Source organism: Rhineura floridana, chromosome 2 (genome assembly GCF_030035675.1).
Source record: "Rhineura floridana isolate rRhiFlo1 chromosome 2, rRhiFlo1.hap2, whole genome shotgun sequence".
NCBI lineage: Eukaryota > Metazoa > Chordata > Lepidosauria > Squamata > Rhineuridae > Rhineura > Rhineura floridana.
Genome location: NC_084481.1, coordinates 98,556,094 through 98,571,502, shown reverse-complemented (window position 1 = coordinate 98,571,502; position 15,409 = coordinate 98,556,094). Strand labels below are relative to the sequence as shown.

Here is a 15,409-nt window from a genome sequence, read left to right as displayed (position 1 = left end):
AGAAGCCCATCCAAAAGCCAAGCAGCAGAGGACATGGCAAGAAAGGTTGAACTAACCCCAGTAAGGCAATAAGAAGATGAATAATCCTTCTGCTTCCAAAAGCTACTTACAGTTCAGAGCCAGCAGCCCTTCAGGCTGTTTTGAGCCCTACTGAAAGTCCAATAATGAGAGCTAAAATTCCCAGCAAGACAACCACTATCACAATGATAATTATTGTTTTCTAGAAGGATAAAAGAAAAGGTATATTTAGCAATTGTAATGATGTAATAACAATGGTGAAAATGGTATGTTCACACTGAGAAGGCAGCTTCTGGTTAAGCTAAAGCACTTAGATTTATACTGTTTAAGACAGATTGACACTTGCATATTCATCACTCAGTGGATTGCTGCAGCAAATGATGACCTGCTAGCATGAATCAGCCAAAGATATAAACATCACAAAACAGTTGTATTGCCAGATAGCATCTCAAATCCAGTAATTCAAATAGAGGCAATTCACACATGCAAGTAGGTGGAAGTCATGAAGCAGTGTTATGGAATGATGAATGTGCAAGCGTGAATGTCCCCTTAAGTGCACAGGACATAAAAGCTTCCATCCAACTATTTTGACTTAAAATGGATTGTGGCAGGTTTGAACAGGTAACTCAGAGCCAAACAAGAAGTGAGATTTTGTCATGTAGTTTACCCTTATATAGCTGATGACTAAACAATAAATAGCCGTGTGTGTGTGTGTGTGCTGAGCTGGATCAGGACCATGGCTTGGCTACAGGGGAACTCTAGGCCTGATACAGTCCTGATAGGATCCTGCCCCCAATGCCTGCTATTTATAATGGAAGGAAAGATCACATTGGCATTGATAGGACCTTTCCTCCCATTGCAAACTACATTCTGACCAGGACTACATTGGGAGCAAAGAGTTAAAATATCTATTTCCCCCATGCCAATATTCTAATTCAGTTCCCCTGCCCCTGCCCCGTGCCAAGCCTACTATATATATACTATATATATTTCATACTAGGGCTAACCATATGACAAATGTTATGTCTAGTTTGGCCCCGATTTTGATGCCTTGGCTATTAAAAAAAAATCAAGTGCTCAATAGTAGTTCTCTCTTTGTTAAGCAAAAATACATACCTTTATCCAATTTTTCACTTTGGAACAAAACACTTCACTTAAAATGGGACAGTCCAACTTTATGCACGTTTATTCAGAATTCTGTAAGGCTTATTCCAAATAAGCATGCATAGGATTGTAATCTCAGCCATTAATAGTCCTCTTCCTTTATCACTGTCAGGTTGAATTGTTCAAGAATTTGAATAAAACAAAATCACCATCATTTTTCAACATTCAGGCTTAAAATGTAGAATCCCATTTTAAAATGTTTAAAAATTATGCTGGCCTGTTATGAAGCAGCATCTATCAAGCATAATAAGGGCTAGTAGAAAGACTATTTCCTGATCAACTCAAGGAGAGTTATAACTATTACATTTCTTTTTCTACATTTACCAAAGAAGTTATTTCTCCCTCAGCATAAAAACAAGGCAGAGGAAACCAACATGTTGCCCTCCAGATGTTTTGAACTACAACTCCCATCATCCCTGACTATTACCCATGCTGGCTGGGAATTATGGGAGTTGTAGTCTAAAAAAATATGGAGGACACCATGTTGGCTACCCCTGCTATAAGGAATGCAAGCATGTTCGATGAAGAGTGTTGTCAGGTACTTCAGTTCTGGCCTCTCCTAGCAGGATGTGGTAAGCACTGACAGTTCAATCTACTCATAATTGCCTTTTGCCCCTAGCAGAGTTCCCATGCCATAAGCAGCAAGAAAACATTCAAAGGTGCAGCTTTCCTGCTGCTGTATCACTTGACTGGTTAAATTTCTGCCTGTGACACAGCTGTTAAAGTCACGGGAAACCTTGCCAGGAACAAAAGGTGGTGATATCTCTACCTATTTAGGGTTGTCTGCTGTACCAGAATTCCAATTAAATTTTTAGAATTTGAACAGAGGGGTTAGCATAGAAAGTGATAAAAAAATGGAAGAACAGCCCAAAGCGGAAGTTGTAGAGTTGATGACTAGCACACTGAAGGAAGTTCACCCCTCAAGTTCTTGAGAGATGGTTGAGAGAATTAAGGAGCTGTGAAAGAAGAGACCTGGAGGAGGAAGGGGATATATGTGCTACTCAGCACTACTGGGAAATGCATAATAAAACATTGCTAGCTAGTTGCATAGGTTCTTATATAACTGGACGAGTCTTGAGCAGGCTGCAGGGCATGTGAAGGAAATGCAAGTGAATGGGATGGAAAAAAGGGTCTGCTTCTAACAAGACTGAATAGGGGCTTTGGTAGATGGAATAGAGACAGCAAGAGGTGTAGGGCTTCTGTTGGTTTGCAGGATGCGAGTTCAGCAGTAGAACTCAAAAGGCACAGGGACAAGTAGCTACAAACAGGGGTGGGGAGCCTCAGGCCAAGGGGCCCTCCAAGCCTCTCTATCTGGTCCTTGGGACTCTCTCTAGGCTATCCCCCATTCCTGGCTACACCCCTTCTCCCCTGGCCCAGCTCCATGCCCTCCTCAAGCACTTTTGTCATCTGGCTGGAATTTATTTATTTATTACATTTATATACCGCCCCATAGCCGAAGCTCTCTGGGCGGTTTACAGCAATTAAAAACAATAAAAACAAATATACAAATTTTAAAACACAAAAAACAATTGAAAAACACAATTTAAAAAAAATTAAAAACAATTTTAAAAAATCTGTCCTTGGCCTGCAAAAATGTAACTACTTGCTAGGGATGGGAGATGAAGAGGTCTGTGTGTGTGTAGAAACATCTGACTTTTGCATGGGTAGAGCGCCACAAAAGTAAGCGTCACATCCATTGCTCCACCCACTTTTGCCTCAGGCTTCACCCACCAGTAGAATGCCACCCTCAAGCCCATCAGGGATTGCAGCCCTTGGGTGGAAAAGGGTTCCCCGCCCCTGGTCTCAAAGGAGGGAAGAGAGGGAAGGGGCTCCGATTAGTTCTTCTCACCCTTCGTGCTTCACTCTGATACTTTACAGCCTTTTTGGTGTCAGCAACGGCCCTTTCCACAAAGCCTACTGACTGGTCCATGTTGTTCTCTATGCGGTCAATCATGGCTCCCTTGCAGGAGACCAGGAAAGCCAGAAGCAAAACAGAGAGGCAGAAGCAGAAAGTGTAAGCCAGCAAGGTGGCCAACAGTGCAGAGCTGGTAGTCCATGGAAGAGGCTCACCTTGCGTGCCCTACTTTTATATTTCAAGGCCTTTTTGGTCTCCTCACGAGCTTTCTCTATGTGATCTAAGGTGTGCATCACGTTGAGTTCTATGTTATCTACAACTTCTCCCTGTGAAAGTTAGAAGGGGGAAGAGAAACAGAGAGAAAGAATGTTAACATGCTAGAAAATACCTATTAGCATGGAGAGGATACTCAGCAACCCCCACCCTAACTAATTCTACGCAATCGTGAGCATATTCTCTCCACCCCCACAGATCTCACATCATGCAGCTCCTCCTCCTCCTCTCTTGGAAACTTGCCCTCTCCTCAAGCAAGCCAGGAGTTCACCCCTACTGCTGTCACCCTTCCTCTGAATGACTCTCCCAGGGATGTATACAGTCTCCACAGGCTTTAAGCCATACGATTCACACACTAACTTGCCCATACTCCCTCCTTCCCTCCCAAATTCCATTTAAATTCTGAAAACACTCACCATCGCTTGCCCTGACCGTCACTTCCTCGGCATTGCATTGTGAGCAGAAAACAAGAAATGGGGCCTTAGTATTATTCATGCTTCATCTCTCAGCAGACTATTTCTGCCTCATAACTGATAGATGTTAATAAGGGGTCCAGTTGCGAAGGATGGAAAGGACCTTCTTTGGGGTTTCTTTGGTTTTTTGTACAGTGCAATGGAGTAATGACCAGTTGAGAACATGGCAACACAGCCTCTGCAGTCCAGGATACAGGGCTCTATCATCAGGAACATAACAGGGTAGCAAGCCACCCTTCAGACTAGGGATCATGAATCCAATTAGCAAATGCAGTCACTCTCAACTCTGGTATCCAAATTACTTTAATAATGGACTTCACCAGACGACACTAGCCGACCATTCTTCAGGTTTAGCCAGCTGCATTCAAACATTACCCAGTCAATCCCTAGATCAGGGCTGTAAACTCACTCTGGGAGCCATGCTTATTAACTCAGAAGTGCTGCTGCATTAACTGGTGGGGAAGCATTTTTTGTAAATGCTCACTGTTAACTTTCCATTCTACTATCCTCTCTACATTCCAAACTCTCTGCTAATCCCTCATTTTCTCTTGATCCCCACCCCACAAAGCTCTTCAGAAGTACACTACCTCTGAACATGGAGGTCCCATTTAGCTGTCATCGCTAATAACTGTTGACAGACCTATCATGAATGTTTATATTTCATTTTTAAAAAACCATTTAAGCTATCATACCAACTTCAAACCATGGTTTAATATTCTGGCTTGTTCCAAAACTGGTAACCATAGTTTCCTGGTTTGGATGAAATGGGGAGCTATGGCTAATTAAGAGGCTTCTTGGTTTGTTTGCTTGTGCCAGGCAGGAGGAGCCAAAGGGCTGGTGCATGGGTTGACAATAGGCTTGTTCACATCCTGGCTTACTAAGCAGAGATATGATCATCCAACCGAAGACATATTGTGGGAGACTCAGAAGCAAATGGAATACATGGAATGTGGATTCTAGTTTCTAAGGGGTCACCAGTCTTTTGGGGCCTGTGGGCACATTTGCAATCTAGAAAAATATTGGTGCTATTTTAATGGTTTTTAAAAATGTTTTTAACTACTTGCTTTTAACTGTTTTTTATCAATAATTTTAATTTTTTTGTAAATTGCTTAGAATTTTTTTTTACAATCAAACAGTAAAAATAACTTTGTTAAATAAATTGTGGGCTACACACTCACACTCACTATTATATTGGCTACAATACAAGGCTTGTTTCAAAGCTAATTTCAGTGGTGGGAGGGGACCCTGTGAGTGCTAGGGAAGGCCTCTGTGGTCACATTGTGCTTGCAGGCAATAATTTAGTTGGTGACTAAATTATTGTCGGGGTTCCCCCAGCCTTTTCAGTGGCCTCTTTTCCACTTTCACGCCCAGCCTCAGAGAGCTAGTGTGGTGCAGTGAATAGGATGATGGATGCAGCCTTGGGAGATGCACATTCAAATCCTACCCATCTGTAAAATTTACTGTGTCTCAGTCTAAATAGCTGAAGGCTTGTTGCAAGGAGATTGAGGCCTATAGTCTCAAGAAATGGATCTAAATAAATTAGTAAATATGGGTACCATCCTCCTACCTGCTGCTCTAAATTGTAGGTTGGGATATTTGCTGCAGTGAATTGATAACCTTTATAGGTTATCAACATCATCATTTAAACAAATAACCAGCTCTGGGTATTTTGTTTTTTAATGTCACCTTTGCTTTTCCTCAACTCCATTTGGGGATCCATTTCTCTCTTCACCCCCTCCATAGCTCAGTTACCTGATTTTCCACTAACATGGCAATGTCCACAAACATGTCATGAAGCTCCTTGATGCTGCTTTCAAGACGCAGAATGTCCTTATGCCGTCCCTCAATCTCACTCAGTGCTTGCTTTGAGATCTGGGAGTCCATGATCTGGAAGAGGCCCAAGATTGTTGTTTGCAAATGTACCATGCTGGCCATACTATGCAGTGGCCTAGGCAACATTCTGCACTGCAGTTTTCATATACTCTCTTTCAACCCATCCCAGCTCCTCTCCCAGGATATGTCGTTCCATTTCACTTCCTGCCCAAACTCTGCTTCCGTTTTGCCACTCCAACCTATGACAACTGGTGCACTTGGAAACAGCCCTTCTAACAATCCACAGATATTCTCTTGCATTCCTCTTCCCTTCCCACCTTAAGGAACCAAGCAGCCTCCTTCACATGCACTCACCCCAGAGGTGAATATTGATGGATTCCCACTCTCTAACATTTCCTCCAGCTCCTCATCTGTTGTATTCTTCCCAGCTGTGTCCCAGGGAAAGAGACAAGGAGAGAACAAGTGCTTCAGATATTGTAATAGGAACAAACACTTCCTTGTGAGCTGTAACTACCACCAAGGCAGGAAGGGTTGCAATTGCTTCTATGCACAGATGATGTTCACTTTGGCACCTCACTGGTCTCATGGCCAGCCTAAAAGCAGGGCTCAATATATTTCATGATAGCACCATTCAAGTGCAGAATGTTTTAAATAGTATTTTTCATTATTAAATGCTGCATTTCCACTAGAACATGCCTAAGAAGGTTAACAAGAATACAATAAATAAAAAAAGCAATCATCTAAAACATTGGTTTTATTGGTTTCTGTAACTGGGAATAACATGGACCAAACTTGCACGTCTGTTGCAAGGATTACTGAGGCAACATATGTGGTGAAGTGCTTCAAGCAAGGAAGAGCCCTATACAGACAAATTAACAGCACTGGGAGAATTTTGACTTTCATTTTAAAAAAGGAAATAAAATTTCTAGCTCCTAAGGCTGAGAAGAGCCAGGTTTGAAAGCATGTGAGCAATGCCAGGGGAAGTTTCAGATACCAGCGGGTTGGGACAGTGGCAACTATACTGGAGTGAGATCTGGATGGCACAGGCTTGTTCACACAAGGGTGGTTCCAAGAATGACAAATTTCTGAGCCGCTCATAGCAGGCTCCAGTCCTTGACAGAGGAGAAGTGCTGCACCAGGAGCACCGGAGAGCATGCAGTGCAGAACTCCAAAGCAGAAGAACCCACCTCTAGCGTTCAGGATTGTGACACTACCGAAAGGTGAAGGCCCAGGCCACTCAGCAAAAAGCATACATACTGATCTCAAGTTGCCGCTGAATCCTTCCTTTGCTCCGTTCCCGGAAGTCAACTTGTGCTTCATTGTACTTAGTCATCACATCAACAAATTTTCGGGAAAGAACCGAATGCTGGTGATGAGAAGAAACAAGGGGGCCTGGCTCATTCATTCTCTCTGATTTGCACAGCAGAATATAAAAACTTTATCTTTTGGAAAATGGAAACTGAAAGATGTTTGGTTTTTGGAAAACCCAGAAGTCTTTTGAGTCTGCATTTAAAAAAAAAAAAAAGACGAAATCCCCTCTAGTTTTCATTTTTTTTAAAGTGTTATCTTCAGGGAACTGGAAGTCATCTGCATAAGCAAAAACATTGAGTATTTCAAAACTATGGTTATTAACCTTTTGTGGAACAAACTGCCAAAGGTTAAAAAGTGTTCTCAGGTACAGCCCCCCAAGGAGAAAGGTATGATCCTTCGCTGGGCAGTCCACCTACAGACTAGAAACCATCAGCTTCTCTCTCTCTCTTTTTTCAGCTAGCTTGCAGGGCTTAATCTGAGCCAGGGCTTCAACCTGGAACCAGTTTTTAAATACTAAAACTCAGCCATAAAGCAACCAGTACTAAGCATGTGCAAACAGCTATCACCATTGTTATTTTAGTCATTGCTTCATTTCACGCACAGTCTTGAAATGACATACAACAGCAAAATTACACAGCACAATTTGTCACAAATACATAATTTAAAGCCAATACAATAGCTGGAATTATTCATCCACAATAATCACTGAAGAACAAAAATATCCTCCTGGATGAACATAGAAATAAGCAAAAGTCCCCCAAAGGCACATTATTAGTGTCCAAATGCCTGGGAGAATAAAAGCATCTTTGCCTGGGGCTAAAAAGATGGAAATGTTGGTGCAGGGTGAACTTATCTAGCAGAGCATTCCACAAAAGGAGGAGGGCTACCACAAAGAAAGTCCATTCTCTCATTACCCCCTGCCCAACTTCCCTTGGAGGAAGCAGGAAGAGCAGGCTGATGTTAGGTTCCAGGTAAGCTCAAATGGGGAAAGGTGGTCCATGAGGTATTAAAACCAGCACTTTGAATTGAGTTTGGGAAGAAGTACCACTAGTTCCTATTTATCTGGGATCAGGATGCAGGTCTGAGAATGTGGCTTCCAAAAAGGTCTGAGTACCAGTGCCTTCCTTGCTCCCTCTCTCCCTTAGGTTAACCACTTGTTGGTTCCAAAAATGTTTTTCTACCTCATCTAATTATTTGACCTGCATCACTTACTGAGCAACAGCAAATGATGGGCAAAGGCATCCTGCAGTATGTAATTGCCACAGAGCTCTGCTTACCTGGGACTTCCTTATCCGCAGGTCAGCTGATGATCGAACCTCATCCTGCTCAATATTCCGCTCCATGCCTGTGAATGCAAGGAAAGGAGTTGACGGTAGCGTGCTCTGGTTCTATGTTGCACTTAAGAAAGCTTAGTACCTTTACTTGGTCTGCATAAAAGAGTTATCTATACTACTCTCCCTCCACCTTCTAAGTCAGTGGTGATTCCTAGCGCATTGCCATGGACCTATTAGTATGTAGGAATGGGTCCTTTTCTAACCTAATGCACTGTGGTGGTGGGAGATCAGTATGTTGAGGGAGGCAGCAAGAAGATTGGGCTAGGACTCTTAGCTTGCAAGTACAGATGAAAGAGACACTGGTACGTTGCTTACACTTTATGCTAGAGTGGGGCTGTACCTGAAAACACTTTTTAACCTTTGGCAGTTTGTTCCACGAAAGGTTAATAACCATAGTTTTGAAAGAAATGTGGGGAAGAAAGAGAAAATACGTTTGGGGGGAGAAAGTGCGTGTGTGAGAGAGATGGTGTTTCAGCTTTTAATGTTGTTCTATATACATGTGTTGCACATGCTAAGGAGAAATGCAGATGAATATGCCTAAGACAGCGTGTGTATGAGTGTGATGCAGCCAACACCAGTGGTCAGGATCAGGAATTTCCACGCTTAACTTTCCTCCTAAAACTCATCAGCTCTGCCCAAATGCAGTAACTGAGTCTTAGTACAACAACCAACAAGGGAAATTCAGCAAAGGAAGTTCCTTACTTTACAGCATCTTAGTACATTTGTCCATGTATGTGCACAAAAAATAGTAGATCTAGCTGATAGATGGAGCTAGACATATGGAGATCTTCATTGATCATTGCAATGCATCAGTAAGGGAAAGTACTCCAAACAAAGTAAGGGACTGAAAGCTCATTTTATTGTATAATCTTAGAAGGTTGTATAATTTTAGAAGGGGTGAGGCTCTGCAGGGGCATGACTGTGAGGGGGTGTGGCATGGCTATCATGAAGGGATCCTGCACTTCTGAATTTGCAGCTACACTTCTGGCAAGGAAAACAAGTCTACCTCTCTTCTGAGATAGTTTCTCCTTTGCTTGGATCACTTTCTAGAGAAAGGAGCTGCAACTGCACACTTTGCACAACAAAGCCCTTCCCCCTCTCATCTGCTCTCTGTTGAACAGCTGATGGGTGGAAGGGAATCTGGAGGGCTAGATTCCTCACCCCTGCTTTAGGCATTCACTACAGGACACACCATGTTCCTGCAGGAATTGAATCTCCTATATAAAGCACAGAGCTGCCCTAAATAAGAGCTGAACAATACAAATAAGAACTTCCAAGACCGTTCGCCTGAGGGATACGTTCCTTACTCTTAAGTCTGTTTCGGACACGGTTGGCCGTTTTCTTGATAGCTGCTGTGAGCTGTTCTAGATCGTCCTTTGTCTCTGCAGAACACAAATACATCAGCACTGAGCGATATGTGAACAGCAGCAAGTATCTCTTGCCATTGCCGCCGCCACCATGCATATACATAGCACAAGCCAGCATTCCCCAGCTGGTCAGGAAGAGTCCATTCAAACAGAAGAGGGCAGGGGGAAAACAAATCTAATGTTGATGGCGTGACAGGGCAGGTGAAAGAGGCAGAGATGGCATCAGCACCTCACACCAGAGCCACAGTGCCCTGGTAGGGCCCACCAACAACTTGTCTATCAGCTGTAGGTTTACCTGGCAGCGGAGGTGGCCACTTTAATTTCCCATGATGCTGCCAAGATAGCATTACTCTGGGGCACTGTGGGAAATTTAAATGGAGAAGGGCCCCCATGCAAGGGAGCTTTGCCAACAGCCTCCTTAAACCAGAGAAGAGGGCAGAGGAAGCCTTTTCAGGCAGCTTGCTCCATCCCTCTACTTGAGTACCAGCCTCTCGCTCGCAGGGTATCAGGAGGCAGGGAGAGAAGAAGGATTTAGTACACATCAATTCCTTCAGATGGAAAAAGAGTTCCAGTAGGGTTGGGTCTGTTTTCAGGATAGGGGAAAGTCCATAAGAATTGTTATTTTCTCTCAAGAGGCTTCTGTCTTACTCACTTGGTTCAGGGATAGGGGCTGATAGGATGATGCTGTACAGCTTTTTTGCTTCTTCTACATTCTCTGAAATTTTGTCAATATTCTGCCGGATTTCTTCAATCTGCAAAGTTATGGAAACAAGATCCATCACCACATCGGCACAGGTGGGTGGGTGGGTAGGTGAGTAGGAAAATCAAAAGCCCAAACCAGCAAAACTCCACAAAATTAGTGCCAAGCTCATTTACACATGACTCACTTTAAAACTATGCCAGCTCATACAATCATATTTAGGAACAGCTGCATCACTTGCTACTTTGGATACTGTTAACGTATGGTACTTTCCTATCTATCCAATGGTGTATTACCTGACTACTTCTCCATTTGGAGGAGACGGCACCACTGAGTACTGTTGAACATGAGACCAGAAAGTCAAATAATGTTTAGAAAGATAAAACTTCACATAGTGCTTTTAGAACACCATTATGCGTGCCAAGCATTTTGCAGTTCCAGTGGCAGCTGGTGCCTGCATATCCATCCAGCCCCAGAAAATGCTTAAACATCCATCCAACCTCACCTTCCATCTACCCCCTCCTCACCTTAGCAACTCTTCTTTTAAAATCACTCTGCTTTATCTATTAAAAAAAATTAAATAATTCTAACATTGTTCTTTTCTGCCGATACATTTAATTTGTTTATACAGAAATGTCAGTAACTGCATGAGTATTGTTTCTAATACAATTGGAAGATCATATCTAGAAGCACCCCTTGGGACAGTCTACATAATAGCAGAACAAATTCCCCAAACCATCAAGCTTCATTTAGGGATCAACTACACACAAGTATGTACAAATAGTATGTATGTAGTTCCCAGGGTTGCATGGACATGCTCACACTTGCCAGCACAGTCAGTTTAAGTTTATAGAGCAATGTGTAGAGTCCAACCTTTGGGTCCCCAAATGTTGCTGGACTACAACTCCCATCAGCCCCGGCCAGCATGGCTACTGGTCAATGTAGTCCAGCAACATCTGGGGACTGAAGGGTTGGGAAAGGCCAACTCTCTATTGCAGCCTCTCCCAACCAGTGTGCCTCCAGATGTTGTTGGACCACAACTCCCATCAGCCTCAGCTACCATTGCCAATGGTCAGGAAGATTGGAGTTGTGGTCCAACAACATCTGGAGGCACACTGGTTGGGAAAGGCTGTGATAGAGAGTTGACCAAAACTGCTCTCAGCTGGCACACTATCATCATCAATAGCCAAACAACAAGGGAAAAGAAGAATCCTATTTCCATTTCACAGCTGATAGGTGCAGGTCTGGCATCACTCAGCAAGGCAGGGCAAATCCTGGTGTATGCAAGCCCCAGAGGGCTCGTTGTGGCTACCACTGGCCTCCCCACACTTGGAATGTTTACATTTTTAATAACCCAGTGCTGTTGAGAGAAGTGTTAGGTCAGGCAGTCACAGCTGTTGCTATCAAGTCCTGCCCCTGACCTGGAGGCATTTGGGGACAAGGAAGATGGTGGTGGTGGCAGCAGCAGCTGCAGCTGCTTTGCCCAGTGCCTTTCTTTACAGTATTGGGCGTAGGGGGTACCAAGTGGTAGGGTCTATGCTTCCAGCTCCTCTACTCTTTTTTGCCTGCCTCTACACATCCCCGTCAGCCCCCTGGTAAGCTTTGGGATGGAACTCACCAGGGAAATGTTGGGGGCTCCCATTAGAGGGTATGTTTGCCCAGGGCCACTGTCAGACCTGGCACCCACCCAGGATAGTTGCCCATGGTGTAGAAGCAGCTGAATATAGACCTTTGCAGGACTGTTGAGCTGAAACTCAACATTATTCACAAACATACATCGCTGCTAACACAAAATGTGCTCCTTTGCAGAAATTTTATATCCCTTTGAGCAAACATGCAAAACTGTCTGCAAGAAGGATGTGTGGAGAAGAGGGAGAAAAAGAGGGAATGTGTCCTCATTGTAGACACACTTGGGGGGATATTCTCACCCTTATTTAGTATGAAGATGTCCATAAGAGCGTGTATTGAAAGTAAGGTAGTATGAACGGACAATGTCTGGATGTGGACATACTTATTCCTATCAACATTCTGCCCTAGCTAGCCATGTGCACGCACAGCACAATTAGACCCAAGATTGCAGCAGACGTCTTTCCACACAGCACTAGCAGGCAATGGACTGACAGAGCAATGTAGCAGGGCAGGGAAAATTGGACTAGTTGCATGACTAATTGAAGTGTGTTCCTTCCCCCACCCCCAAGCAACAGGAATCATGCATACCTGTGTGTTGGGCGTGGGGCAGTAAATGGTTGTGAAAGGGACAAGAGTGTGTGTGAGATGGTACAAAGCTGGAATTTTTTTCTGTTAAATATTTTTAGTAGCCCTTTCAGAAATGACAGCTTTTCACTGGAAAAAAAACCCACCCCAAAGCTCATGAAAATTCAGCATTTCACTGTTCTGCAATTCTTGGGCTTAGCTTTAATTTCAGGGCTACTTTTTCCTGTCTGTCCTCACCTCTGCAAAGAATTCATCCATGAAAGCCGTGTTGTCAATGGCAATTTCCAGGTCATCATCGGCATCATCTTGGTTCTGTTTCTATAAAGAAACAAGATGAAAAGAATGAAAGCAGAAGAATCACACAACTGTATTTTGCACCAAGTTCATCCTCTTTAGTCTTGCCTGGTTGTGAAGGAAGCATCCCATTCTCACAGGCTGGATTCACATCTCTTGGAGACCTCACTTGCATCAATAATATACTTCCCTGTAAGGCCACTGAAACACATGTGAACTAAGTCCACAACAAGTCTTCATTAGGAATCAACAGGTACAAACCACCTGAAGCTTAAGACCATACATCAGAGATAACCAATGTGGTGCCTTCAACATGTTGTTGGGCCAAACTTCTATCAACCCAACCAGCATGGTCAATGGTCAGAAAAAATGGGAGTTGAGTCCAACAACATCTGAAGGGCACCACTTTGGCTATCTCTACCCCGATTTTGCCACCATCACCTCTAGTCAAAAAAATCCAGAGAAGATGGATGCACGGCAATAATAAATTCACAACATGGTCAGAGGCTACAGATGACTGCTTCTCCATGTATGTACAGGCATACCACTGTAAGCATTTAAGTGAGTACCGCATGGGGTGTGTCTCTGTTTCCCACCAACAGAAATTGCATGGGCAAGGGAGAGAACAGGATGTAGAATAAGAGTATGGTTCTATTCCAATATAAGAAAAGGACCAAGACATTTTCTAGTAGATAAGACAGAAAAGTGGTAGGGAAGTAGACCATACCTAATGATGGTGTCGTTCTGTTACCTAGTGAAGACTTCGTGATGCTTCTCCTTGGTAGGCAGAAAGAGACCATTAGTCTCTTCCCCTCATCCTCCTACAAAGCTAGATTTGCATCCATCCTCAGTCTATGTTGCTCTTCCTGAAATGCCAGCTATGGCTGCCCTTATATAATTTTGCATCTCTACAGTACTGATTCCAGGCCTCAATGCCTGGCCTTAAAAATAGCATAGCATTTGTCATTACTTGCTGAGCACCATAAACTAAACAAGCTGCACCCTCTGAGGAACTTATCCTGCCTTGGGTGGAAACTTTACAAGGAGGCTCTAAGGTCAACAAACCACGTGTACTTAAGCTGAGTGACTGTCAGTTATGTTGGCATAGTTGGGTAGGAAAAGAAACAGACTAGGTTTCACGGAGACCCCCTCAGCTACCAAAACCTGACCTTCAGAGATGTCTGAAAGGCTTCTTTCCTGATGGTATTACACTCTTACTCCATTTCACTCTTACTCCATGTGTGCATGTGGGAGAGATTTACATGCCTTGTTGTTGATGTAAATACAGTGGGCAGTGGGTTGTATTCAACATAACACTAAGTCAAAAATATTATTAGCACCAGGATTTTCCCTGTGAAACGGAACATTCTTCCTCTCTCGTCTGGGTTTTCCCCCCAACCCTCCAGAGCAGTTTTGGAAATAGCATGGGACATGCATTGGGGGAGGACAGGAGGGTGGTAACTCCCTTTGCGCTGGTTGGAAACATTCCACTAGTGCAAGGATTTAGTTGAATTCTGCCCAGTATTTATACGACAGAGAGAGAGTGGCCATCTTGTCTCAAAATTCTGCCAAGATCTTGGGGAGAAACTGTAAACAAAACCCTTCAAGGGAGCAGAAGGTGAAGTGGCAGATACAGTATAATACTTAAAGAAATATGAATACTGAATGAGATCAAAAGTGTGACAAAATTGACACTAGCAATTATGAAGCATGACATGGCTTTTAAGATGGCTAGCTGACTGAGAGAGCTGTGGCCATCAATTATAGTCTGTGAGTCTGTTTGTTATCCCTAGAGGGATTTGGGTGAGGGCTGATGCCTCAGATCATGTGAACCACAAGAAAAGGAAATTATAGGCTTCTTAGAAAGAGGGAGTTGCTCTAGAGCAGCATTACCCAACTTTATTGACCCAATGCCCCTTTGCAAAATCTCTTTGTGCCCAACGCCCCCCTCAGATTAAGTATATGCCAATGCTTCCTATTCCTCCCTTAAAATATGAGTAATGCATAAATGATTATTACTGATCGTTTTTATCATGCCTTTTTACTGCACTTAGATTACACATTGAATTCTTAGTATGATTTATTAATATACATACATAGTTACACGCAAGAAACAAATTGCAGACTTAGGAGTTGTTTCTTATTTCACAAATCCTAAAAACATAAGCAAAAACTAATTAAGACCACACAGTATGAACCAACAGAATACACTGTGTTACTTAACAACAAACTCATTCAGTTTATCGGCATTGTTTCGTTAAACAAGTTCATTTAAACATCACAGAAACAACGGGTAGCCAGTGTGTCCCATTCCTGAAGAAAACCAGCGAATAACTGACTGTGTCACCCGTTTGCACACGGCACTCATCCGTTGGAAGAATGTGCTCTCCACCAATACACCCAGCTTATCAAACACTCTCTTGTGATTGGTTCCAACATCCCTCAAGACAACATCGGAACATTACCTAGTGCCGAGGCGTGGCTAATATCCCCGTTCCTTGATATGACACTGGCTGCTATTCAGAATTTCTTTACTAAAGAGCACACACTATAGTGTTATTTCCATGAATTGA

The 15,409-nt window shown here is 43.2% G+C and overlaps 1 protein-coding gene across 2 annotated transcripts in view; it reads right to left on the bottom strand.

Moving 5' to 3' along the window:
* The window catches only part of STX3 (syntaxin 3), a 47,865-nt gene that overhangs the window by 5,340 nt on the left and 27,116 nt on the right, over positions 1-15,409 (bottom strand). Inside the window, exons 2-10 of one of the 2 annotated variants that reach the window (XM_061609713.1) lie at positions 12,780-12,860; positions 10,281-10,380; positions 9,569-9,643; positions 8,205-8,272; positions 6,874-6,982; positions 5,971-6,044; positions 5,536-5,670; positions 3,253-3,363; positions 111-220 (exon numbers count right to left, since the gene is read on the bottom strand). In XM_061609713.1, the coding sequence (XP_061465697.1) occupies positions 131-220; positions 3,253-3,363; positions 5,536-5,670; positions 5,971-6,044; positions 6,874-6,982; positions 8,205-8,272; positions 9,569-9,643; positions 10,281-10,380; positions 12,780-12,860 (843 nt within the window). In that variant the 3' untranslated portion in view covers positions 111-130. The remainder of the gene's footprint in view (positions 1-110; positions 221-3,252; positions 3,364-5,535; positions 5,671-5,970; positions 6,045-6,873; positions 6,983-8,204; positions 8,273-9,568; positions 9,644-10,280; positions 10,381-12,779; positions 12,861-15,409) is intronic. The other variant, XM_061609712.1, reaches the window with a different exon arrangement.